The sequence below is a fragment of the Dicentrarchus labrax genome, unplaced genomic scaffold, assembly GCF_905237075.1.
Source record: "Dicentrarchus labrax unplaced genomic scaffold, dlabrax2021, whole genome shotgun sequence".
NCBI lineage: Eukaryota > Metazoa > Chordata > Actinopteri > Moronidae > Dicentrarchus > Dicentrarchus labrax.
Window position 1 is genome coordinate 34,732,657 of NW_026136721.1, and position 24,000 is coordinate 34,756,656.

The following is a 24,000-nucleotide window of genomic DNA, read 5'->3' on the forward strand; positions in this document are numbered from 1 at the left end:
TTCACTTTACATTTACTTTTCTTCACAGAAATGAACCAAATGCTGAGATATAGACCTTCTGTGCGTATTTTTCTGGTTTTCTTACATCGAGGAAGAGGGGTTATCAGTGTATTTTGCTTCTGCATTCAACCTGATCTCATCAGTTTTGTCTTTAAGTTTGTCAGATTTCAGTCAGAGATTCAGTCTCATGTGATATTTGATGATAACTTATCTATTTACCCCAAGTTTCATTTTTGTTAAAAGTCGGGTTTACTGTGCAAATACCTAAACTCTAATAATCCACTTGTTTCTGTTACGTGGTCTGGAAGTTGATATGATCGTTCCTGGGTTGAGTCAGACTCTCCGTCTCTTGAAACCTGCTTAAACCTCGCTGTATAATCAGCAAAGTACACCGACCTCCCTGAGAACAAACCTGCTTTTCTTCTTGCAGATGTCTGCTTTCTTTTTATCTTTGTTTTTTTTTTTGTCTCCCCCCCGACAGCAGCGATATGTTTCCTAGTCATGCATCAAGAGATCAAATCTAAAAGTAATACAATCTCTGGACTTACATCTCGGTGGTTTAATTTGAAAACCAACTCTCTCTGCCTCCTCCCGTATAGCTTTAAAAGTGAAATAAGTTATGCCGGCGGTGCCCTCGCTTCACCCTCTGACAAGAACAATAGCGGCCGGCTCGCCTCAGAAAACTGTGTTTTACAATAATACTCGTCCACAAAGCAAGACCGACAATGTCAATGGTTTTATGGTGCGCTACACAGTGCAGCTAATGTTCTCCTGCAAGCCAGCACCGCTTCACTGCCTCTCCCTCGCTCTCTCCTCCTCCTGCCTGTCTCTCCTGGTGTCTCTCGCCCCCTTTCCGCCTCCTGTTTTTTTTTTTTTCCTCCTCTCCTCTTTTATTCTCCTCGGCTCTCCCTCGCTCCCTCTCTCCGTATGAAAAATCCATTCCGGCATGGGTTTTGACAGCCTGTCTTTGGTGGGTGTGTAAAATTCAAATAATTCACTGTGCATAGACAGTCACTTTGGGGCTGCTTTGTATTTTGTATTTGACTCCGTGTCACTTCGAGTCCCACTCGGCGGGGTTTAGCTTCTCAGGAAAGAAAAAAAAAACAAAAAAACTGGAGGTTTATTTATTTTTTTGAATATTTCCAAAGGCAGGAGCTGTTCTACTTGACCAGCCGCGCTGGCAGGTACATGTCGAAATTCACCAGACACTTTTAACCAGCCAACGAGAGATTTCAGTTTGAGCATACGGATAAATAGAAGAGTTTTATTCATGGACAAGGACAAAAGTTAAATTAAATGCTTTCTTTCATTGCCTTCCTGGACTTCATTGGGGTTTAAAAAGCTTGGGTACAAGTTTTTATACAAATGCTCAGACTTGTCTTTCAGCCTTATCATCCCGTTTGTAGATTTAAGGTTGTTAAATCCTCATCCGTGTCAGTTTGTATCAGCTTCCCACTGACGCTGTATGATGTTTACATTGAATGAATGCGCTGTGCCCGGTGGAATTTAGGGGTTAAGGATTATCCAGGGTAAGTAAAATAAAAAAACTCAAAAGGAATGAAACTCATAATTTCTTCCTGATGATGGAATTAGTGAAAGAATGAGCCATCTCACTTTCCTCTCTTCTCTGTTGAGAGATGCACATGCACAGTACTGATCGACCTCTTGCCTTTTTTTGGTGTTAACAGGATGTGGGTGAAACTCCCAACTCTGTCTTACGCGGTTTGCCGCAAATTTGAGAGCAAGGCCGATAACAATGGGGGCGTTTTTCAAAGGCACGTTAAGTGTCCGAAAAACGTTTCATGGCAGCAAAGTTAAAAACAACTTGCAAAGGTAAAGTAACAATGTACTACAGGACTTCTGACCTACTTACCCAAACGGAGTAAAGTGAAAGTTTGACGTTGAACCCTGACTTAACAAAGTTGGTCATTTATTTATTGTACTTCGATTCATTTTGCATGGTAATGGTTAAAAACTCCAGCGATGCTTGGAGACAGAAACGAGTGATAAAAATCAGAAGACACTGATACTCTGGTTCAAAGGATCTGGATCAAGGTGGCTCCGGCATTATTACCTAATCCTGGGGCCTTGTCCTGTAAAAAGGGTTGAGTGACTCTCCCAGAAGAGGAGAACTGGTCTGTGTCTGGCGCTCAAGGTAAAACATGGAGCTTCCATGTGTTGTGCACTGTGGGTACTCCGAGGCAGCGGGGTACAGGTTTATAATGCACGCAGAGTGAGAGGTGGTCAGTGGGGGGTCCACACCTCATGTTTACCCCCTGGGCCTCCTAGCAGGTCAGTTCTTCCCTATTCCCTGTGTGTTTCATACACATTTCCTCAAAATCCAGCCTGACATGTTTGGTATATTTGGAAAGTTTTTGATCTCCGCTGGAATTTAACATAAAATTCTGTGGGTTTGATTAATGTTTGGTTGCACAGTGTGAGTCTGCTCCCTGTTCGGGGGTATTCAGTTAGGGATCAGGGTGCTGGACTGGGGTTTTTTCAGAATTTTTAAGACCTTAAGAAAGGTCAGGAAGGTTGTTTTTTTTTGTCCACTGAGCTAAAAATGCCCAATTGTTCATCATTTCCACATGAAGCTGTAACCAAATTATCATTATCTGCTTGTCTAAATATATTTTGCTGCAACTTGTTTTACATTATGTTCTCTAACTGGGTGTAAACATTGCATTTTGCTGTGTATAATTCTTTTAATCCTTTGTCATTTCTTGTCTTTCCTTCTGTTTTCTTGTATTTCTTTTTACTTGCTTCTTGATTCATCATAATTTCTCTCTTCCTCCTCCTCCTCCTCTTCTCCTGCTCGTTGTTTCTTACGTCTGTCGTTTAAAGAACCTCTTCACGTTTTTTTGTGTGTTTCACAGTGACCCCTACTGGGAGCGGCCGGCTAATGCAGGCAGCTGCTCCGCCGCCCGGCCCAAGACCCTTCACCTGGCCGGCCAGCAGCATACCTCCTCACCATGGTAACGTTTGCTAGTAGCAGTAGTAGTAGAAGTTAGTAGTGGTAGTAGTGTGTGAGCAGTGTGAATGTTTGCTGTTGTTGTTGACCTGATGTGATGGAGCCGGTGTTGGTGGGACTACTTCTGTTTTTTTTCGGGGGGGTGTTCTACCTAGTCAAACATATGGAGGGTTTTCTTGTCTCTTTATGGTTAGCTTAGCTTAGCATAGTCTCTGGATGTCAATTAAATCAAAAAGGTCCTTATTTCAAATGCAGGGAAAAGGAGCTATCACACTCATTAAAAATGCAAAAGGCCAAATGTAGAGCGTGTCTAGAGTGTTCGATTTGTCCGTTCTGGGCTAGAAACATGGTGGCTCAACATGGCGGACCCCACCAGAAGAGGACCCCCGTTTGTTTTAGTTTTTATTCTTGGATTAGCATTAGCTGCCACCAAGGTAACAACTACTCTTAATGCGATCTGCACACAACAAAACATCCATACAAAGAATATATAGTAAAATAAGTAAACATTACAGCACATCCAGGGACGTTCCATCTTAGCTGTCAGTTTTTTAACATTTGGATTATTTATGAGAAGTCTTTTAAAACTTGCCTCACTGGGTGCTTCAGTGATCATAATTGGTATCTTCTTCCACACTGTGTCGGTTTTAACGTTATAGATGAGAAAAGCAATAAACATGACATGATGAGACATTTGTCTTCCATTTTTTTCCCATAAAGAAAAGAGATTCTCTGGTATTTTTTAAAATATGTCTAATTAAAGGTAAGCAATGTCACGTTTATATTACTGGTTTATTATAATTTAGAATGTAAAATAGATGTCTACATTAACTATATGTAAAGAACTGTATCAGACTGCATTGAATCCATATTAAAATGCATTGTCCCTGAATCGTATCGCAGCTCATGTATCTGGATATGTATCGGTCCTGCTGCTGAGCATAATTCACTGTTATTTGTTAAGTCTTAGCAACAGCAGATTGTTTGTGTTGTGTGTTTTTGTGTGTCTACAGTTATGTGTAAATCTTCCTGCTGTCTGTGTGAGTGTGTGAGTGTCTTTATCTTTGTGTGTTAAGTGTATCAGTGTGTGTGTGTGTGTGTGTGTGTGAGTGTGTGTGTGTGTTGACTGCAGTCTGGATTGCAGCTTTTGTCAAACGCTGCCATAAAATCGTATCATTCCTCTTCAATCCGTCATCCCTCCCTCCTCTTTCCGACTCCCTCTTTCTGTACCTTTCTCTCCCCTCTCCTCCCTCCCTCCCTCCTCAGAGGTCTTTGTCAGTGAACAGAGAGAAGAGGGGATTTGACACCAGGAAGTGAACTGAGGCCTGATGCATTGTGGTTGATGTTGTGGTGCGTTCGTGTTCCGTGTGTGTGTGTGTGTGTGTGTGTGTGTGTGTGTGTGTGTGCGTGTGTGTGTGTGTGGTGGATTACAGTACTGGAGAATAAAGGAGGGATTTGTGTCAGAGTCAGGCGGAGAGCTGAAAGGAGACGGCAGTTAATAGCTCATTATAGGACGAGCTTAACACCATTTAGGCAGTATAAACACACACACACACAAAATGAGAGGCCTTTTCACACACATCTGATACACTTGTATATCTGTGGTGTGTTTATATTAAAGGTACAGTCTGAGTAATCAATAGTGATCAATAAAAAAACAGCAAGGATCCAGCGATACGATACGTATCACGACACAGGGGTGACGATTCAGTATATTGTGATATATTACGCTACTGTAAGCTAAAAACCCACAGTTTTACCAAACTGTCATAGTACAGTCACTGTTACATCCACCACCATAGACCTCAGTTAACACAGGGTCTAACCACAGAATCCATACAGTGTTTATGAGAATTGATACAATATTTCATATTTCATACTTAAGTATAATCGAGACGTCTAAAAGGAATCAGTTTTGTGAAGTGCAGGTTTTACACGTTGTATTACAGTCAGTGAGTTTTAAAGGTAAAAATAAAGCGATACATAAAGAGAGTTTACATCATACTGAACATTTTTGGGATGGTTACTTAAAAAATGTAATTTATTGTTACAGTTACAAAAATGAATCCAAGTATGGGATTGGATTGTTTGAAATCAGTAGTAACACTACTATTAACTGGGGAAGTAATATTATTGCTGTAATATTATTACTATTCATTCCTTGCCCAACACTGATACGAAGGGAGTCAGGCAGCAGGAAAATTCAGCTTTGTGTTTGTAATACTTCTTTGCAAAGTATAAATCAGTTTTGGAGTCAATACTTCATCAGTGCTTTACAAAGGGGGCATTTACTGCATTCCCATCACAGCGGAAAGAGTAACTGAAACAACTCTGGAGTAAAAGAGGAGTACAGTTTGACCCCAGATCAGTCTATTGTATGTGATTTAGAGAAGCTTGCAACAAACAGTAGGTCAGCTAACTGCTAACACAGTCTAAAGCATCATTGCTGTTGCTATGGTTACCTGCCACTATAATTCAGAACGGCTACCTGCAGAATGTTTGAGGTGAAAACCCAATTTTAACAGACACCTCTGTGGGATAGGCACAATAGAGACTGTGTGTGTGTGTGTGTGTGTGTGCATGGTGTGTGTCTCTCACTTTTTCTGGCTGTATTTTCTAATGTTAAGAGCATGTGTGTGTGTCTAGAAGGTGAAATTGAGATAAATGGTGGAGGAGCCGGGTGGCCGCAGAGGCCCCTGATATACACTCCACCTGTCTACTCTGCTTACAGCTCCCTGTGTGTGTGTGTGTGTGTGTGTGTGTGTGTGTGTGTGTGTGTGTGTGTGAGTGTGTGTGTGGATACCATCATACATTTACATGTAAAGGTATCTTTGGATACGGTGCGCATTTACTTGAATTACGTGTGTTTCTCAGTGGAAGTATGTATTTACATGCATGTGTGATTCCTTCTTTTTGTGTTGCTGTGTGTGTGTGTGTGTGTGTGTGTGTAAGTTAGCAGAGTGGTTGTAAACTAAAAGAGACAGATGTACCAGGGAGAGCTCACCCACTGCTCTCTAACCCACACAAACCACACACACACACACACACACACACACACACACACACACACACAACAGGGAGCTGCTGTTATTCAAATGGTACCTGAGCGAGAGAGAGAGAGAGAGAGAGGGGGAGAGAGAATAAGGATTTGGTGTGCTGGAGGAAAATGGAGGGAACAGAGAAAGAGGAGAGGCAGTTTGTTTGAGTCTTGTTTACTGGCATTAGAGAGGAGGAGGAGAAGAAAGGGGGAGGTGTCATTATCTGACTGAACAAACAGGAAGTCTGTGTTTTGCTGCTACCTCCATCAGCAGGACGAAGACACCAAACTACTCGATTGTAACTCTCCTTCCGAGAGAAATGACAGCATTAGTCATTTCAGCAAATGCCCCAGAACAATGTGTGTTTGCATCCAAGTGACAGGAGGAGAGGAGGAAGCCACAGAGAGAGAGAGAGAGAGAGAGAGAGAGAGAGAGAGAGAGAGAGAGGAGGTCGGGGGGGTTGGATGGGACATGAGAGACTGCAATCTTTCCCCAACACTAACCACACAACAAAGGTTATATATATGAAGTTCAGTTGCCACTAGATGTCGCACTAGATCAGCAGCATCTGAGATTAAAACCCACCAGACTCTATTGACAAAACTAATAATTTTACCTCGCAGATAATCCTAAAATACACTTCATACTGTACAGAAACAAAATAAAACTGACCAAAAGTGTCTTTGTTAGTCTTTCCAACAATCACCAACCCTAGTTTGGTTGAAATAAATCCTTAATTCACGGAGTTAGATGAGAAAATATTGGCGAAATGTGCTGCCAGGTAATGTTAGCTAATCCTTGGGGACAAATGTGCCCGTCAAAGAAAAGACGTTGTTTCTGCCACTGACAGACTCAGGTTGTTATTGTCAGTGTCTGACAGCATTATGGAAAGGATCCCTACAGAGATAGACCTTTAGTTTAACCACAAACAGCCGTAATATCACTATCACTCTCCACCAGACTCCAGAGACAAAAACACTCATTTTAGCTAGCAGACGTTGTCATTGACATTGCAACATAATATAATAAAAAAAGATAAGAAAATAAAACCTTACCTAAAGCATCTTTGTTCGTCTTGGTTTGGTGGAAATAAATCCTTAATTCACCGACGTAGATGATAAAATTGCCAAACAACGCGCTGCTAATGGCTACGTTAGCTAATCCTTGCATGGGGACAAATGTGCTGTCCATATCTATAAATCTATAAACTGACTTACTTTATTTCTTTCTTTATTATTTCCTTTCACGCATTTTTTTCTGTATTTTTTCTCTTTTGCTTTATTGTTTTCTCTCCTCATTTTTCTTCCTCCCTCCTTTATAGCTTCCTTCCTTCCTTACTTCCTACCTTCATACCTCTCTCCTCTCTCTCTCTCTCTCTCTGAGTGTTGGTTTGATGACGGAGGTGTGATACGTTCTGATGTGGGTCTTTTTTCCCCTCTCCCATGTCGCATGAGTCGACTCCTGGCGTGTCGCTGACTTTGTTCAACTTTCTCTCTTTGATGCCACTCTTCCTCTCTCCCCTCGCCTTTCTTTTCTAACCTACTTTCCACCTTCCCTTTCCAAAAAACAATATAGATTCTCTCTCCTTCCCTTCGCCTCTGTGTGTCTTTTTATTTCGAAGAGAGCGCCCTGAATTCAATAATTTAACCTTTTCTCTTATTTTGTCTTTTATTTCTCTATATTTTATCATCTACCTGTGTCTTTGTCTGGCAGGAAACATGTTAATAATGGATTGTATAGATTTAGACGAGGAGAAAGTGTGTGTGTGTGTGTGTGTGTGTGTGTGTGTGTGTGTGTGAGAGGAGCGCAGATCTTTTGATGTCGTGATGCGATGTTTGTAGTCCAGAAGCATTGATCTTGAGGCCCATCTGTCTGATTGCCACAGAAATCAACAGTCAGAATGTTTGATGAGGTTTGTTTGAAATAAATCAGGATGAGTTTTAGCTAATATCACCTGAAACCTTGTTTACCTTCAAGAAATCAAACAGGAAGTTGTTAAACATTCAGTAACCGCGGCGATGGGATGTTCCTGTGTCCGTCACTCGAACCGCTAGACTCCAGTATTGAGTTGTTGTTTTTTTAATCTGGGGAGATCAACACGTCACTGAAGTTATTTGAAAGCTCCAATCATCTACTCATTTTACCTACATTTCCCAGAATCCTCTAGAAAAGCAGCTTGACCTTGCTGATTTGACCTCTTGTCCGCCATGTTACACCGCCATGTTTCTACAGCCAAACACTACCTCTAGATGGGGGCCTGTTGCATTTCTTTGTGAATTTGTGGCCACCGTAGTTTCTCCTTCATGCTTGGTTGAGGTGAGCGATATTCAGCTGGTTGCAATCTGCAACTTCACCACTAGATGCCACTAAATCCTCGACACTGGACCTTTAAATTCAGTGGTATTCCAATTCAGGATGTCCACACAGAAAGGAGGTGGTCAGGGTGCAGTTCAGTTCAGCAGTTTGACGCGATAGTTTGGGCCTTGTGTCTTCTGTTTTAGTTTTAGGCAAATGAAAGCATATTCAAGACCTGCTTTGATCCACTGTATGTTCTTTAATCTGATATTTAAAGCTATAACATTTCCTCATTAAACAGTGTGTAAACTCTGGCACTATGTTCTATATGTAGTTGAGTTCTTACATTATCCCAAATGTTTCCAACAATGTTCAAACTGACCGGTCGCCTGTCGATGGCGTCATATCCCCTTTGTGCCTGCGTCAGCGTTGTGGTTGTCTGCCAGAAGCTGTCATACATTGACTGTTGATCCAGTCTGAAGCCACATTGTTACCATCCACTGTTTAGATCTTGGTGCTTTTTAACTCTAGATTTGAACCGGATGAAGGATTTTAGTCATCGGACGTCTGGATCTTAAGTTATCAGAGAAACAAGCTGAGCTAACGTTAGCAGCAGCTCGGCTCGCAGCCCCTCCGGGACGTCCCATGTCTGTCCAACAGCGTGGGAGAAGGCTCCTGAACCATGAACACTGAAGGAATCCTAATTGGGAGAAGCTGACTGCAATAGTAGTTTGTGAATGCTACTAGAAACTTCCTGTTATAAACCAGTTTTTGTCAGCGCTGAGCTTCCACTGCACCGAGAGAATAATGCAACAAAACATAAACAGATAAACGATTGAACTCTTCATTTGGCCTCTCTTTAGATTCCCGAACACACACAGGTGCCTGTCAGTGAACGCCACATCACTTCTCATACCTGCAAATCCCTCGCCTCCTATCACCACCGCATCATCTTTGACGCGTGACGTACCTGAGCGACGACGTGCAACGCGGCGCAGTCCCAAACCGCTTCCGGAAAAGTGTTGAAAAGACATCTTTTTTCTGTTTTTGACACGCGTTCAGTAGCAGCTCTTAACCGCAGCCCTCTCTCTGATAACAGCTCCCTCATCTCCTCGTCTATCCGTCCTCATAACTGCAAATCCCTCACCTCATTGGACAGCTACCCACCTGTGGCGCCCGCAAACAATCCCTCAAATCCACAGCAAACACACACACGCTTTTATTCCCACAACATATATTTATTTGCCTTATTCCCGGGGTTTTGTTTACAGTGAAAAGATTTGACTCTCACCCCGTCTTCACCTGCCTGTGCCGCTGTGCTGCTGCTCGCTGTAGCCCGCGGCACTTTCTCTGCATCGCCCAGGCTTGTTACTGCAGCGAGATTTCCCCCCCGAGGAAGACGGAGCGCCAGAGAGACGCCGCGCACATGAAATAAAACCCGCTGTTGTGCTCCATTGTGGTGCCTGTAGACGTGTTTTAGACAGTTTTAACAGGAGAGGAGGGAGTTTCCTGTGTCTGTTTGGGGCGTGTTGTTGGTTTTGTGGTATTAGAAGTGAGACAGTGAGAGGGAAACGGGACGAGGCCTCGTAGGACATTTACTTCCTTCACTTTGATTCATGTTCTGCAGCTTGAAGGAAGAATAAATCCACTCGAAATCAGCTTCACCTACTGTACATGTATAGCAGTCTGAGTAAGAGTTATTTTATGGTTTCCAGGGATTTGTATGGAAGTGTATTTCTGCCGGTAATATGGTAATATAAAAAAAATGTACGTTAAGTCACAATTAAAGCTTTGTATCTCATAATCTCGACTTTTTTTTATTACAAAGGCACAGTTTTCCTCTTATTCTTAGACAGTTCTCAGCCTTTTTTAAATTCTGCTGCAGGTAGAATATATAATAAATACAAACCTGTTGCACCAAATGCTTCCACATTAAAAATGTGTGTTTTACTGGTTTGTTTAACAAAAGAGAGGAGGCTGTGTTGTCGCTATAACAAGGTTTGGAACCAGCTGATACCACCATGTAGTATTTTTTCTTTGTCAGTTCAGAATTTTATTATTTTCTTTAAGTCCTGTAAGTTTAAAATTTGCATGTTGGATTTGGGTTTCTCTTGCAGTAAAATCAAACTCTACCTGTGAAGGTAAAGCACTGAATCGAAATTTAAAGAACTGATATTGTACATTAAATCAATCTTAATTGTTAATGTGGTCTTTATTTTAATAGATTATAATAGTTCTTCCACATTTATTTGAGTCCACAAACAAACACTTGTAGTTTCATACAAACTCTTTGCTCCTCCTGCTTGTCTTATATTTCTGGCTTCAAACTAAAGTTATTAATTCATTCCATTAAGAGCTGCACGTGGACGGATAGAAATCTATTTTAACAGTTCAGCCTGTTTGTCAGAGAGCTGTAGATTTTCAATTAGTGCAAATTTATTAAAAAAACATGAAGGAAGGAAGAAAAAAAAAAGAGGAGAGGCTGGTGTTCACGTTGGAGAGAAAGCCTACAGCCAGAGCTCACACACCTCCTCTGATGTGAGCCTTGTTAATTTCATTTACTCTGTCCAGAGAGGGAGAGAGGGGGGGGTAACACACACACACACAGAGAGAGAGAGAGAGAGAGAGAGAGAGAGAGAGAGAGAGAGAGAGAGAGAGAATTTGTAATTCAGTGTTTTTGAAGGAAAAAAAAAGATCAAAGGCAAATTAAGTTGAGCAGGTCCGTGTAATGTGTGATTTAGAAGCCCGGAGCATTTACCGCTCTGTGAGTACGGCAATGAGGCTGCTTTTTAAGACAGAGTGAGTGTGTGTGTGTGTGTGTGTGTGTGTGTGTGTGTGTGTGTGTGTGTAGGTGTGTGTGTATGTGTACACACAGATGTAAAGAGTCTGTGTGTGTGTGTATTAGGGTGGTACAGTATCAGTATACGTCCTCTTTATTAGCAGTAAAATTTAGCAGCAGCTGTAGCATTTCATATCGATGTATTACTATTAATATTAATATCAATACTTTATTATTGCAGTTCAGTGTTTATCAGTAGATGCTGTTATGGTTGTATGAGAGTTGATTTTATTTAGGAGTTGCAGTTTCTCACTGGTACTTATGTTATTGTTATACTACACTGTAAAACATGTCTGAAGATTTTACTGTGAAAAACTCTCAGACAATGACAGTAAAAGACTGTAAACTGTAAATAGGTTAAAGTTTCAGTAACAGTAAAACACTGTGATATCTGATGGCAAATACTTTATTTATACAACATTTTAAAGGGATTTAAACGGAATAAAGTGGACTGTAAATTGCACAGAAAACAACCGGATATAGATCAATATGGATTAAAACTCAACAGCACTAATATCATTTGACTGTAATTTTAGAAAAAGTTCTACTGTATTTATTACGGTAAAGTTCTGGCAACCACAGTTTGTTATAACCAGATTTTTTCTGGAGCTTTCAACCACTCATGGTCTTATCTAATGAAAAAGTATCTAACTCCATCCACTGATGAACACCTGAAGAAATGCTGTTGAAAGCTTGAGAAAAAGGTTGTAAGTGGACCTTTTTTAAGGACTTTTATTAAATGTAATATTCCAAGGTAAAGAATTACCTTTCACCAAGGCAGAAGAATGAAACCCACACAATGCTAAATCTAAATCACTTTGAGTCGCTGCAGTCAGACTTTGTTTGTGTGTGTGTAGGTGTGTGTGTGTGTGTGTGTGTGTGTGTGTGTGTGTGTGTGTGTGTGTGTAATGATCCAGCTGTTGGCCGTTGCAGCGGTGTGATTGACAGGCAGTAGCGGCTGCTGTTATTCATGAGCGTCTTTGCTTCACATTTCAGCCATAATTAATAAACTCACACATGCCTGTAAGGTTAGTGTGAAATATTAACGAGATCACGCACACATGCGCTCACACACACTCTCTCTCTCACACACACACACACACACACACACACACAGAGTTTATACAGTGGTGTTAAAGCCCACTATAGTGAAGAAAAGGGGGAGATAGAAGGAGAAGAAATAATAATTAGAGCTAAAAGAATATATTGGCAATAATTATTATTTTGATTAATCAATTAATTTTTTATGTAAAAGATGATGAAGTGTCAAAATAAAACCCAAAAATGTACATCATACATTTGCAGAACTCACTTTCAAATAACTTGTGTCCGACCAACGCCAAACACATTCAATTTAATTCATCAATGTCAATTTATTCACTCATTTAATATCGTCAAATAACTTATGTGTGTAAAAATGTTACAAACATTCAGTCACTTGTGCTGCAGCCAACAGAGAACACACACACACACACAGACAGACAGACAGACAGACAGACAGTGTTAGTGAGAGTAACGCAGTAGTGAAACTGTAGTACGTATAGTATCAGACTGAATAAGCTGCTTTTGTTGTTTACTTTCTGTCACACACACACACACACACACACACACACACACACACACACACACACACACACACACACACACACACCTCTATCTCCCTGATCCATGGTGATAGACAGGCCAGATGTGTGAGTGTTTGTCTTTTCCTGCACCTGCATACATTTGTGTGTGTGTGTGTGTTGTGTGTGTGTGTGTGTGTGTGTGTGTGTGTGTGTGTGTGTGTGTGTGTGTGTGTGTGTGTGACAGCCAGTCACCTTGCAGGTCTGCAGCTCACAGCTGCATGAATAAACATGAGTGCCTGTCCACATCCAGTGCCGGCTCCACTGCACTCTGCTGTGGATTTCTAAAGACCGCAGTCAGACTTTGAGCAGGGCCCACGTGTTGATCATTCTCTACTTTTAGATATTTCTGGATCATTTTTATTATTGCAGTGAGGATGGAGATGCAGTCTGGTTATTTAAAGGTAGAACAGAACCACGTTAGAGAGCAGTGGGAGTGTGTGATGTGACACACTTCAGTATCAGACTGTCTCAGTTTACCTGCAGCAGCGTCTCAGTGTTTCTGAGGTCTGAAGCCGCCAATCCATCTCTTTAATCCGGCACAGACCTCCCAGTACACTGTAAAACCTGAGGAGTTAGTTTAACTCAAGTTGTTTGAGGAAACCGATTGACTTAAACCATTTAAATGTATTAGCTCCAACAATTCAAGCATGAATATTTTAATATTTAACTATAGGCAACTCAAATATCTTCTGCCAGCACACAGGCCCTGAAGTACAGGGGTATCCACATACTTTTGGCCATGTGGTGAATTATATACATTATCCCATGGTTTGTTTTAATAATTTATTTATACTACATTTGTTGTATTTTTCATTAAAAATGTGAATTTTTATACTTTCTACCACAAGTTTCTGTCACTCCAGAATTTAAGAGATAGAATGGGAGGTTATATGATGAAAGAACTTACAGTAAGAAATGTACGTGGCAGAGGACAAAGAGGAGGAGAGAAAGAGGAATGTTGAAGTAGGAAGTATAGAAAGAGAGAGGTGTTATAATAAATAGATGTCTATGAGCTGCAGGGTACAGTCAGCTCTGTAAAAACCGTCTGACACTGCAGCTGTCTGTCCTTTCTGAGGAATCTACAGACACCCTCCTGTCTGTCTGCCTGTTTTTCTGCCTCTGAAATGAGTTTACATGGACCAGAGTTTGTTTTGGTGCGTGTTCCCTGTGTGCACACTCCATTAACAAACCCTGGCGATTAGTTTTGTAACCCCGCGTTAGCTCCAGCGGCTCACCTGAGGACTTCACACACCTCTGCCTTTGATTTCTCTTCCAGCCGCCTTTTTGATTCGCAAATCATTTACGATTTGAAGCCGAACTTGATCTCTAACTTTTAATTGGATTCAGATTCGCTTGGCTCGAGCGCGGGAGGCCGTCGGCAGTTGGCTGTCAGAGACTTTGGGGAGGCGAAGCGGCTGCAGCGCTGCCTGGAGTTCGCTCTAATTAACCGCGCATGCACGCAGGTTTGTTTTTCAGGGGATAATTCATGTTTTATGGTGCTTGTAGTTTTCTTCTTTTTTTTTGATCTCTTGCTTAGACTGAGAGGTTGTCAAATATCTTTCACACATCAGCCCCAATAGAGACACTGTTTAGTCCAGTGGATCTATAAGTGTGGACTGAGGGCCTGTAGGGGACCTCCAGGGGTCCCCAGATAAATTTATGTTGCTGGATATTACCCCAATTAAAGATCAATCAAAATGAATGAGCATAAGGAGGAGGAGGGAGGAGAGAGGTGGAGAGAGGAGTATTGAGTTAAACAGAGAACAGACTTACAAATAAAAGACAGAATTAGAAGAGTGTCTGTTTTTAGTTTTTAGCTATTCAAAGTTCAAATTTGATAATTTCGGGGCTAAAATTGAACTAAATTAGTTTGAAAGTTTGTTTTTTGACACGATTAGGCCCTGGCTTTAATAATCGTAAAGTAAATTTGAGGTTTTAGCAACTTGTGGGGACTTCGACATATAAGAAAACATGGTGCATATTTTGAAGACTCATTCCAGATTTTATATTAATAATTTGGCAAAAGATAAGAAATCAATTTCTGTTGTATTTTTGAAGCAACCATTTTCAACCAATAGAAGACATCCACCCCTCAGTCTGTTTCTAAAGTCCTGTCTATAAAGCAGGTTGCATAATAATGACTTTCTCTGCATTGATATACAGTTAAAAGCTACGACCTAAACACTTTTCAACCAAATTTTTTAATTTAAATGTGAAATATTTTGGCCTCCAATGTCTAAAACCAGTTACTGGGAATGTAACATCAGAAAGCAAGTCAGAGACCTACAAGGGATGGAGTCAGAGAGAGAGAGAGAGAAAGAGAGAGAGACAGAACCGCTGCAGTTTGGAGGCCGACATCCATCGCTCGTTCCAGAGTTTTACTGACATTGAGCTGCTTTTGTTTGCCTCAGATTGGCCTCCACTAAACTGCCAATATGTTTCATTTACAACAAGATAGAAAAGCTGAGAGCTGCAAGCTGAAAGCCCTGATCCGACCGCTTCCTTTGGTTGACCTTGTGACCACGTGAAGACAGACAGGTAGACAGGAACGGAGACAGACAGGCTTTATAAGGTCGTCATCCAGCCGGTGTCGCCCCATTTTGTGGAGATTCAACTGTGAAAGTTTCCCTCAGATTGGCTCCTCTTCTGTCGGCAGAAGTCTATCTGTTGGATGAAAGTCGGATAGACACGCTGCATTTAGAGACCTCTCTCTCTCTCTCTCTCTCTCTCTGCACTTCCTCTACCTGTTGCTTGCCCCTCTCTTGCCCCATCTCCCGCCTGTGATCCCCCCCCCCACACACACTTCTCGACAGGAGCCTATTTCTCCCAGTCATGGTCCGCTTGCTGCATGGAAAAGATTTAGCTGGCAATCCCTCTCTCAGATAGGGCCAGAGCGGGGGGAAGAGGGCCGAGCCGAGCCAAGATAACAGTTAAAGAGCTTCACCGGGTGAAGGTGTTAATGTCAGAAAATGAGGTGTTAAAACTTCCACGCAGACAGAACAGTGTGTGAGTGAGTGTGTACCTCAGATATAAGTTTTGAAAAAGCACTACACAAAACTCCATTTAAAATTCTGACAATTTAAGGACAGGTCAGTCACCACATAGAATATAACTGTAGAGAAGTACCCTTAGTAGCTTTACTAGTGATACCAGTAGTAATAGCAGTCTTAGTAGAAGCATTAGTAGTAAAACCAGGAGTGGTGGCAGTGGTACTCGAGGTACCAGTCTTAGCAATAGTTGTAGTATTACCAGTATTATCAGGTGTAGTAGTGGTACTACCAGTAGTGTAAGCAGCACTAGTCGACCAAGTAATCGTATTATTTGTAGCACTAGTGGAAATATTGTTGCTATATTAACAGTAGTAGTCGTCATTGTAGTAGCAGTAGTATTAGTAGTTGTATCTCAAGTGTTACTCTGTTTGAGATATTCATGGGATATTAGCACAAGTTGTAAGCTAGTATTAGCAGTGTTAGCAGCGTTCAGTATGTTGTTGTAGTAGTACAAGAAGTACCAGTGGTTCAGGTACATTGCATGTTCAGGTTTTTAGGTCAGTATTAGTAGTAGTAGTAGTAGTAGTAGTATCCGCAGTAGAAGTACGAACAGTAACAGCAGTAGCAGTACTAACAGTGTCAGCAGTAGCGGTACTAACAGTGTCCGCAGTAGCGGTACTAACAGTGTCAGCAGTAGCAGTACTAACAGTGTCAGCAGTAGCAGTACTAACAGTGTCAGCAGTAGCAGTACTAACAGTGTCCGCAGTAGCAGTACTAACAGTAACAGCAGTAGCAGTACTAACAGTGTCAGCAGTAGCAGTACTAACAGTAACAGCAGTAGCAGTACTAACAGTGTCCGCAGTAGCGGTACTAACAGTGTCAGCAGTAGCGGTACTAACAGTGTCAGCAGTAGCGGTACTAACAGTGACAGCAGTAGCAGTACTAACAGTGTCAGCAGTAGCAGTACTAACAGTAACAGCAGTAGCAGTACTAACAGTGTCAGCAGTAGCAGTACTAACAGTAACAGCAGTAGCAGTACTAACAGTGTCCGCAGTAGCAGTACTAACAGTGTCAGCAGTAGCAGTACTAACAGTGTCAGCAGTAGCAGTACTAACAGTGTCCGCAGTAGCAGTACTAACAGTGTCCGCAGTAGCAGTACTAACAGTAACAGCAGTAGCAGTACTAACAGTAACAGCAGTAGCAGTACTAACAGTAACAGCAGTAGCAGTACTAACAGTGTCAGCAGTAGCAGTACTAACAGTAACAGCAGTAGCAGTACTAACAGTGTCCGCAGTAGCAGTACTAACAGTATCCGCAGTCTGTTGTTGTTGTTTTGTTTATCGTTTGTCTTCATGAAAGCAGTTTACAGGGTTTTTAAGGTGGATCGATCACTGATCCTGTTAGCCAAACACTCTCTGCAGCTGCTCTCCGTCGGCCCGACTGAAGCAGACTTTTTATAGAGTCCTTTAATTATCAGCTCCACAGTTTTTACTGTGGCGGCGTGACTGCATTAGCTGGGATTGAAAACCAAACGGGGTGAAATGTATAAAGAGGCGTTTTACTGCCCAGTTAAACAGGCTCTGTGGATAAAAACACAGGCTCGTTGGTGAGCTAATGATTTACACTGTGTTGTTCTGGTTGTTGGTAATTTACTAATTGGTTTAGTGTATAAACTGAAATTGAGAATAAAACCTAATTTGTTTGCTGCTGCTTAAGTGCTCCGCATAGGACATAATAGGATACAGAAGTTGATTATTATCCACCCTAGTTTGTAAAATCATCTTCACTCATTGGTTTATTGTGACAATTACTTCTTTCTCTGACATTTGACACGCGTGAAACACTTCTGATAACTGATGTTGGATGTTTATGACTCAGTTTACAGCAGCAGCAGTAACTCTATCACTGAGTCTGTGTGAAGAACTAAAAAAAGAGTTAGACCAACTTTTAACACTGGTTGACATTATAGTAATATAAGGGGTACAATAATACAGCAGTTACAGTACATTGCCGTATTTTATTCATTTTACAGTAAATTACTGGCGGCAGGGTTGCCATTAAATTGCCTTTATCTCACAGTTTGCTTATTGTAAACTTAATATACAGTTTATCGCTGATATAATACCATGTACTAACATTTTAGTTTGTAATGTTTTGAATGGAATTTAACCATAATCCCAAATACAGTACCATGTAGTATTTTATTTGTATAAACAGAGCATATTACTTGTAGTATTTATAACAGCTAATTACTATTAATTAGCCCTGCCTTTACTACATAATGAGTACTTTTACTATTTTTAGAACGTAGTATTTCTATTTTTATTTAACCTACTACACCTAACAGTCAACAAATTTAATACAAATGCTTTTATATTATTATTATTTAAATGCCACCAGGTTGGATTCCCCTTGAAATCAATGAAAAGAAGCAGCAGAAACACTACCGCCTTTGTCCACAGGGGGCGCCAGAATCAAAACAAAATGAAAGTTCCTTTTAGGTGCTTTAAGTGAAGGATCTGAATACTTCTTCCACCACTGAGCCACTTCCATTATCTGATGTAGATTGTAAGATTTGGTTAAAAGCCCTTTAAGAGATTATTTTGTCACAGGTAGGCTACCAATCCCGAGATCTATGGATACCCAAAGTGTTTATATATATATTAAATAAATGAATGAGAAATTTAAAAAGGAATATTATATGAACAAAAGCAGACACAATAATGCATAAATAATCAAGGAAACTTATTTCACAAAAAGTTTATTGCAGGTTAATTTTGTTTTTTTTTCGAAAGTATTTCATAACATTTTCCACGGTGCGCTTTATTTCCTTATTCCACTTTTCAGGACCAAATCTTCAGCTGTCAATCAAGACAATCAGTTATGTGATTGGCTGTTGCTTCGAGCAAACAGCTGATCATATAACTGGCTTTATGTCACAAGAGTAGAGAAGTTAAATAATAATAATTTAAAACAAATATAACAACAATATATACCTACAATTAAAATATGGTTTTAAGACTTTAAAATTCAGATTTATTTATGTGGAGTTTGTTGTTCTTCAGAGTGTCCGCTGAGATGAAATTGTTTGAGTCCTTAATCAGAGTTTGAGGACAAATCACACACCCAAAACTGCTTCTGAGCCTGTCTCTTTGTCTTAGAAACACACACACACACACACACACACACACACACACACACACACACACACATTGTAACACCTGTTCTGGAGGTACTACCTGTAGCTGAAACACACACACACACACACACACACACCGTCTGGTCTAAATTCTTAATCATTGCTGGACAAAAGACACTTCTCTCCCTCTTCTTTCTGCCGTTCTTCCTCTGCGTCTCTCGCCCCGGCCCCATTGTTCTGCCTGTGGGCGTATAAACCTGTCCGGCTGACAGGGAACTCCCTCCGGAGAGCCGAGATCACAGATGCTCTGCTGATGGGATGTCCAGTTAGTTAGCGCACACGCACACGCACACGCACACGACACACACACACACACACACGCACGTTCTCATTCTCATTCTCACATCACACACACACTTTGACCATCACGTCTTCATTCAAGGACGAGTGTCAGACGCCAACACACACACACAGGCACACACACAGACACACACTCGGAGACACAGACAGGTCCATCTGGCCAGGAGAGGTGGCGATGTGTCTGTAGGTCAGGCAGGAGGCCAGCTGTGTTTGTTGGAAGCTTCGGTGAGTCCGCCGGGTCCTGCCATGATTAAGAACTCAAACTCGCCCTCGTGCACTGTGTGTGTGTGTGTGTGTGAAGGAGGGAATGAAAGGGAGAGATAATTAAAATGCCAAAAGATTTTTTGCTGCGGCTCCAGACTGAGCCACACAATGAAATTAACTTGTTTGTTCAGCGAAGGTAGTTTTGTGGGAGTTTGATTCTCTTTGGGAGCACATTGCTCAACTTTAAAGTGATTTATACGTTAAAGGGCTTCGTTCACCCAAATAACCAAAAGAAAAAAGTAAAGTTTGTTTAGGTTTGTGCCGTTTCTGTGATATCTCAGGGATTCCTGCCTCCTCCTCAGTGCATTGGAGGTGAATGAAGTTCCATCTGTGGTGCTCACAGCACTGAAACATTACATCCAAAAATAACTGACAGCAACATCTATCTCCAGAAACGATATCCTGGTTACTCTGAACAGCACACAGGACATACTGGAGGCCTTAAGGGATGATGGTTGACTGGCAACAAATGTCATATGTCTATGATTGGCCACGTTGAAGCACATCTTTTCACCCATTCTGCCTTCTGTAAACCCGGTACGTGCACACTGTCCCCATGTGACCCAGTCTGGCCCCGTTTTGGCCCTGTATTGAGAGTCCTGTGGCGCTCCGCTCTCTGGTTCTAATTCCCCCACACTCAGTGGTATCATAGCGTGCAGCTCTCCTCACGCCCACACGCAGCCATTGTGAGCGTGAAAAGCTAAAAGCTATTGAAGCTAATTGCACCAACAAAAGCACAAGGAGTGTTTATGCAAATCCTCCTCTCATTCCGCCTCTCGCTGCCTTTCTCTTCTCTCCTCTCTCCATCCCCGCTTCTGTTTGACTCTCACTTCATCATTTTCAGTTGTTCCCTCTCCCCTCCTTACCTCTGACTGTCTTACCCTCCCTCATGTCTTTGCTTTGGCCTTCTTCTCTTTCTAACCCCCCTTCCCCTGTTCCCCAAATCCTTTGTTTTATTGTGCCTTCCTTACACTTCTGCTCTTTATTTCCTTTTGTTCCTTCCTTCCTTTTGTCCTCTGTTTTGTGTTCCCCAACTCTTTACGGTGGTCTTTTTAAAAACAACAGTAAAAATGAAGCCATGACGTACTTCTGAAAGCAAACAAACACCTGGTCACAACTTACTATCTATGGTTGTCAATCGCCATGGCAACAAGAGGAAGGTAGATTTATATTCATTTATTTTACATTTTGTTTGGAGGGACGTTCATCTGACTCCATCTGACCTAGACCCCAACAGACAAACCTGACCTGCAGTCAGTCAGTCCTCTCAAGAGTCAGTCGGACAGATGGACCCCCAGTTTGAGGTTTTGTCTTGAGGAATCGTGATACAAATATGTGAAGCTTGAAATCAGTGAGATGAAACAATAAATCGCGGTTTCGTTTTTTTACAAAGAAATACCGTAAAAAACCGCAGGGTCCCGGTCAGAGGCCGGTCTCTGGTGTGGCTACACGTTAAATAAACACAGATCTCAGTCAGAAGCCTGGTCTGGATTTTAGAGAAATCTGTTGGATGTATCAAACCTCTGCTGCTTGGGTCAAGGGTTAATCATTATAAACTCTTCACAAATATAAATGTCATCATTATATGTCTTCCTTTGCTTGAGACCTACAGCACAACCCAATCAAGGACCAGTCAGTCAGTCACATATTCATAAAGTTATCTAGTGATCCAGTCAGTAAGTCAGCTAGTCAGTCAGTATAATGCAGTCTTCTCTTCTTCCAGCGTTCTGTATCGGCCGGTGATCTCTTTCCACGGGCTGCAATAGAACCACAATGCTGTCCATATTATGAATGGGTCTGTGTGTGTGTGTGTGTGTGTGTGTGTGTGTGTGTGTGTGAGGGGGCAATATAAATAGTGATTAGAAGCTCTGATAAGTGACATTTCCTCTCGGCACAGACTTTTATCACCCACACGCACAAACATACACACACACACACACACACACACACACACACACACACTATACAGGCTTGTAAATTGCAACCAGGAAAGGAGCTAGATATCATTCTGTTTCTATATGTGTGTTTGTGTGTGTGTGTGTGTGTGTGTGTGTGTGTGTGTGTGGGTGGGTGTGTGTGTGTGATCACATGGCTCTGGACCAATCAGCTCTCCCGTTTCCAAACACCTCTCTCTCACTTTCTTTCTTTTTTGTTTCCTGTGCAGCTCTTGTGTGTTTTTTTGTTTTTGATGATTATTGACAGCAGCAACAACAACAATAACAACAACAGGAGGGGAAGTTAGAGAGAGAGAGAGCGAGAGAGAGGTATAGGACGGCTGGGGAGAGCGAGAGCGTGCTGTGAGCTGCATCCAGCATCAATTATTCAGCTTTCTGTTGCTTTGTACAAACAAGATCTCTGGCAGAGAGGACGACACACAAAGACACAGAGAGAGAGAGGAACTGTGGACACTAGACAGAGAGTGTTAGAGAGTGTTGGGATGAAAACAGATTCCATTATTGGTGATCGACGTTAGGGAAAGAGTCTCGATATGAGTTATTAGCCTTTGGGTTAAAAAAAAAAATTGCACAAATCATTTAGTTCAACAATGCGATAAGTTATTTTAACTAAAGAAATTGCTGAAACAGATTACATTGAAACATTTGAGTTAAAAAAAAACAAAAAACCCACTAGTTAATTTTGTAAGTTTAAAACACATTTTTGATTAAGTATTTTGTTGTCATGGTACAAATATAAATTACAAAATTAAGTCACTTACAATCACTATTGATCAAGAATGTTTTTTTAACTTACAAAATTGAATTAGTTCTACTTAAAATTTTGGATATTTTTCTGTTTTTACAGTGAAGTAGGCCTATAAACTCTAGAGTAGCAAAAGTACTTCAAAATAAAAGCATTGTGTTTTTTTTGTTTTTTTGTTTTATTAAGTTGACCATAGCTGTGGGGAGTAGGGGGTCCCTGCAACCACTGGTAAATATATTTATTTTCCCTTTAAAAAAAAAGAAATTGCTCATTAAGACAGTGGTTAAAATAGGGGTCTTATTTTCTTTTAGTAACATTTTGGCTTTACAAATGAACCATTTTTCTAATAAAAAGTCCCAGCAGCTTTCGTCCAGTGAAAGTGTTTTACAGGTGACTGACAAGCTGATAATAAGACGACAAATGCAAACAATTTGAGACTAATGGACACAAGAACTGAAACCAGAGACCAGCTGCAACCCCCACCAGACCAGATTAGAATAATATAATAATAATATAATCTTTGATCAAGATCTGGGTCGGGTCAGGTTTGGGTTACTAGAACCTGTAATGAACTGGAGTTTATTGCATTTACTCAGGAAAAAGGAGAAAGAACGAGCCTCTTCTTAGTGTTTAACTCATTTATAATCTATGAGCGTGTGTGTGTGTGTGTGTGTGTGTGTGTGTGTTGCAGCCTCAGCACCAGGTTGCTGTAACCTGCTTTGATCAATCACAGCCAGAGAGGCTGGCAGGGTGGCACCCAGCAGATGTGTGTGTGTGTGTGTGTGTGTCTCAGCGGGTAGATGAGGGGTTGCAGGGTAGGATTCACATGTGGCTTTGTGTGACTGTGATTTGGTTTGAGGTTGTTTTGGAGTATTATTTCAGGTTGTGTTGTTTGACGTCTTCCAGAAACCTGAAATGAAATGATTGTGGAAGCAGAGATGAGATATTGCTTTAAAAGAAGAATGATTTTTGCTGTGTTAAATACAGTTTTTCAGTCTTAATTACATCCTGGACACCCGTGTGCTGATTGGTTCACTATTACAGTCAATGCTCGTCCAAAGGGGACAAAGAGTCAGGAGGTGGACAGGAAGGGAAAAGGACAAACAACTGCACAGAAACATTTTGCTTTTTCAATTTGAGTTTATATTTTTGAAACAAATTTTTTTTTTTTTTCACTTTTTGTCTTCACATAAACCCCCAAAACTGTAGAAATAAAGAGATTTAAAGAGTATATTCAATATGAGGTAGTTGATGGTTCCACTGTAAACAGCTGACTGTGTGTCTCGATCAATACTAAATGATCAAATTACTATTGAGGAATAGAATCTGAATGTTGAGCTGCTGTTTTAACTTCACATCAGCAGCAGAATGTGTGAGTTTGAAGTGTGTGTGTGTGTGTGTGTGTGTGTGTGTGTGTGTGTGTGTGTGTGTGTGTGCGCAGGGGGTGTTGTAGGCCAAAGGTATGTTGTTCTGACTCTGTTGCCAGACTAATTAGCGCTGCAGAGCTCAGAGGCCTGTTGAGAGGTTAGACCACACTGTGAGTGTGTGTGTATATAGTGTGTGTGTGTGTGTGTGTGTGTGTGATATTCTGCCAAAATACCTATTTGCTTCTCATTCACACACCCCTCAAGTACATAAACACCTGAAGCACACACATAAACACACACAGACATCCCTCTGTCAGGTCCTGACTCCGTCTTGGCCTGCGATGCTTCCATCTTGTTATCTGAGCCACAGGTCTGCACTGCTGCTGTGTGTGTGTGTGTGTGTGTGTGTGTG

At 41.3% G+C, this 24,000-nt stretch overlaps 1 protein-coding gene across 4 annotated transcripts in view; it reads left to right on the forward strand.

The window, feature by feature from the left end:
* The window catches only part of LOC127354098 (neuronal PAS domain-containing protein 3), a 286,712-nt gene that overhangs the window by 82,834 nt on the left and 179,878 nt on the right, over window positions 1-24,000 (forward strand). For 3 of the 4 annotated variants that reach the window (XM_051383751.1, XM_051383752.1, XM_051383753.1), the window contains exon 2: window positions 2,877-2,975. The exons of the other annotated variant lie outside the window; for it this stretch is intronic. In XM_051383751.1, the coding sequence (XP_051239711.1) occupies window positions 2,877-2,975 (99 nt within the window). The remainder of the gene's footprint in view (window positions 1-2,876; window positions 2,976-24,000) is intronic. 4 annotated transcript variants of the gene reach the window in all.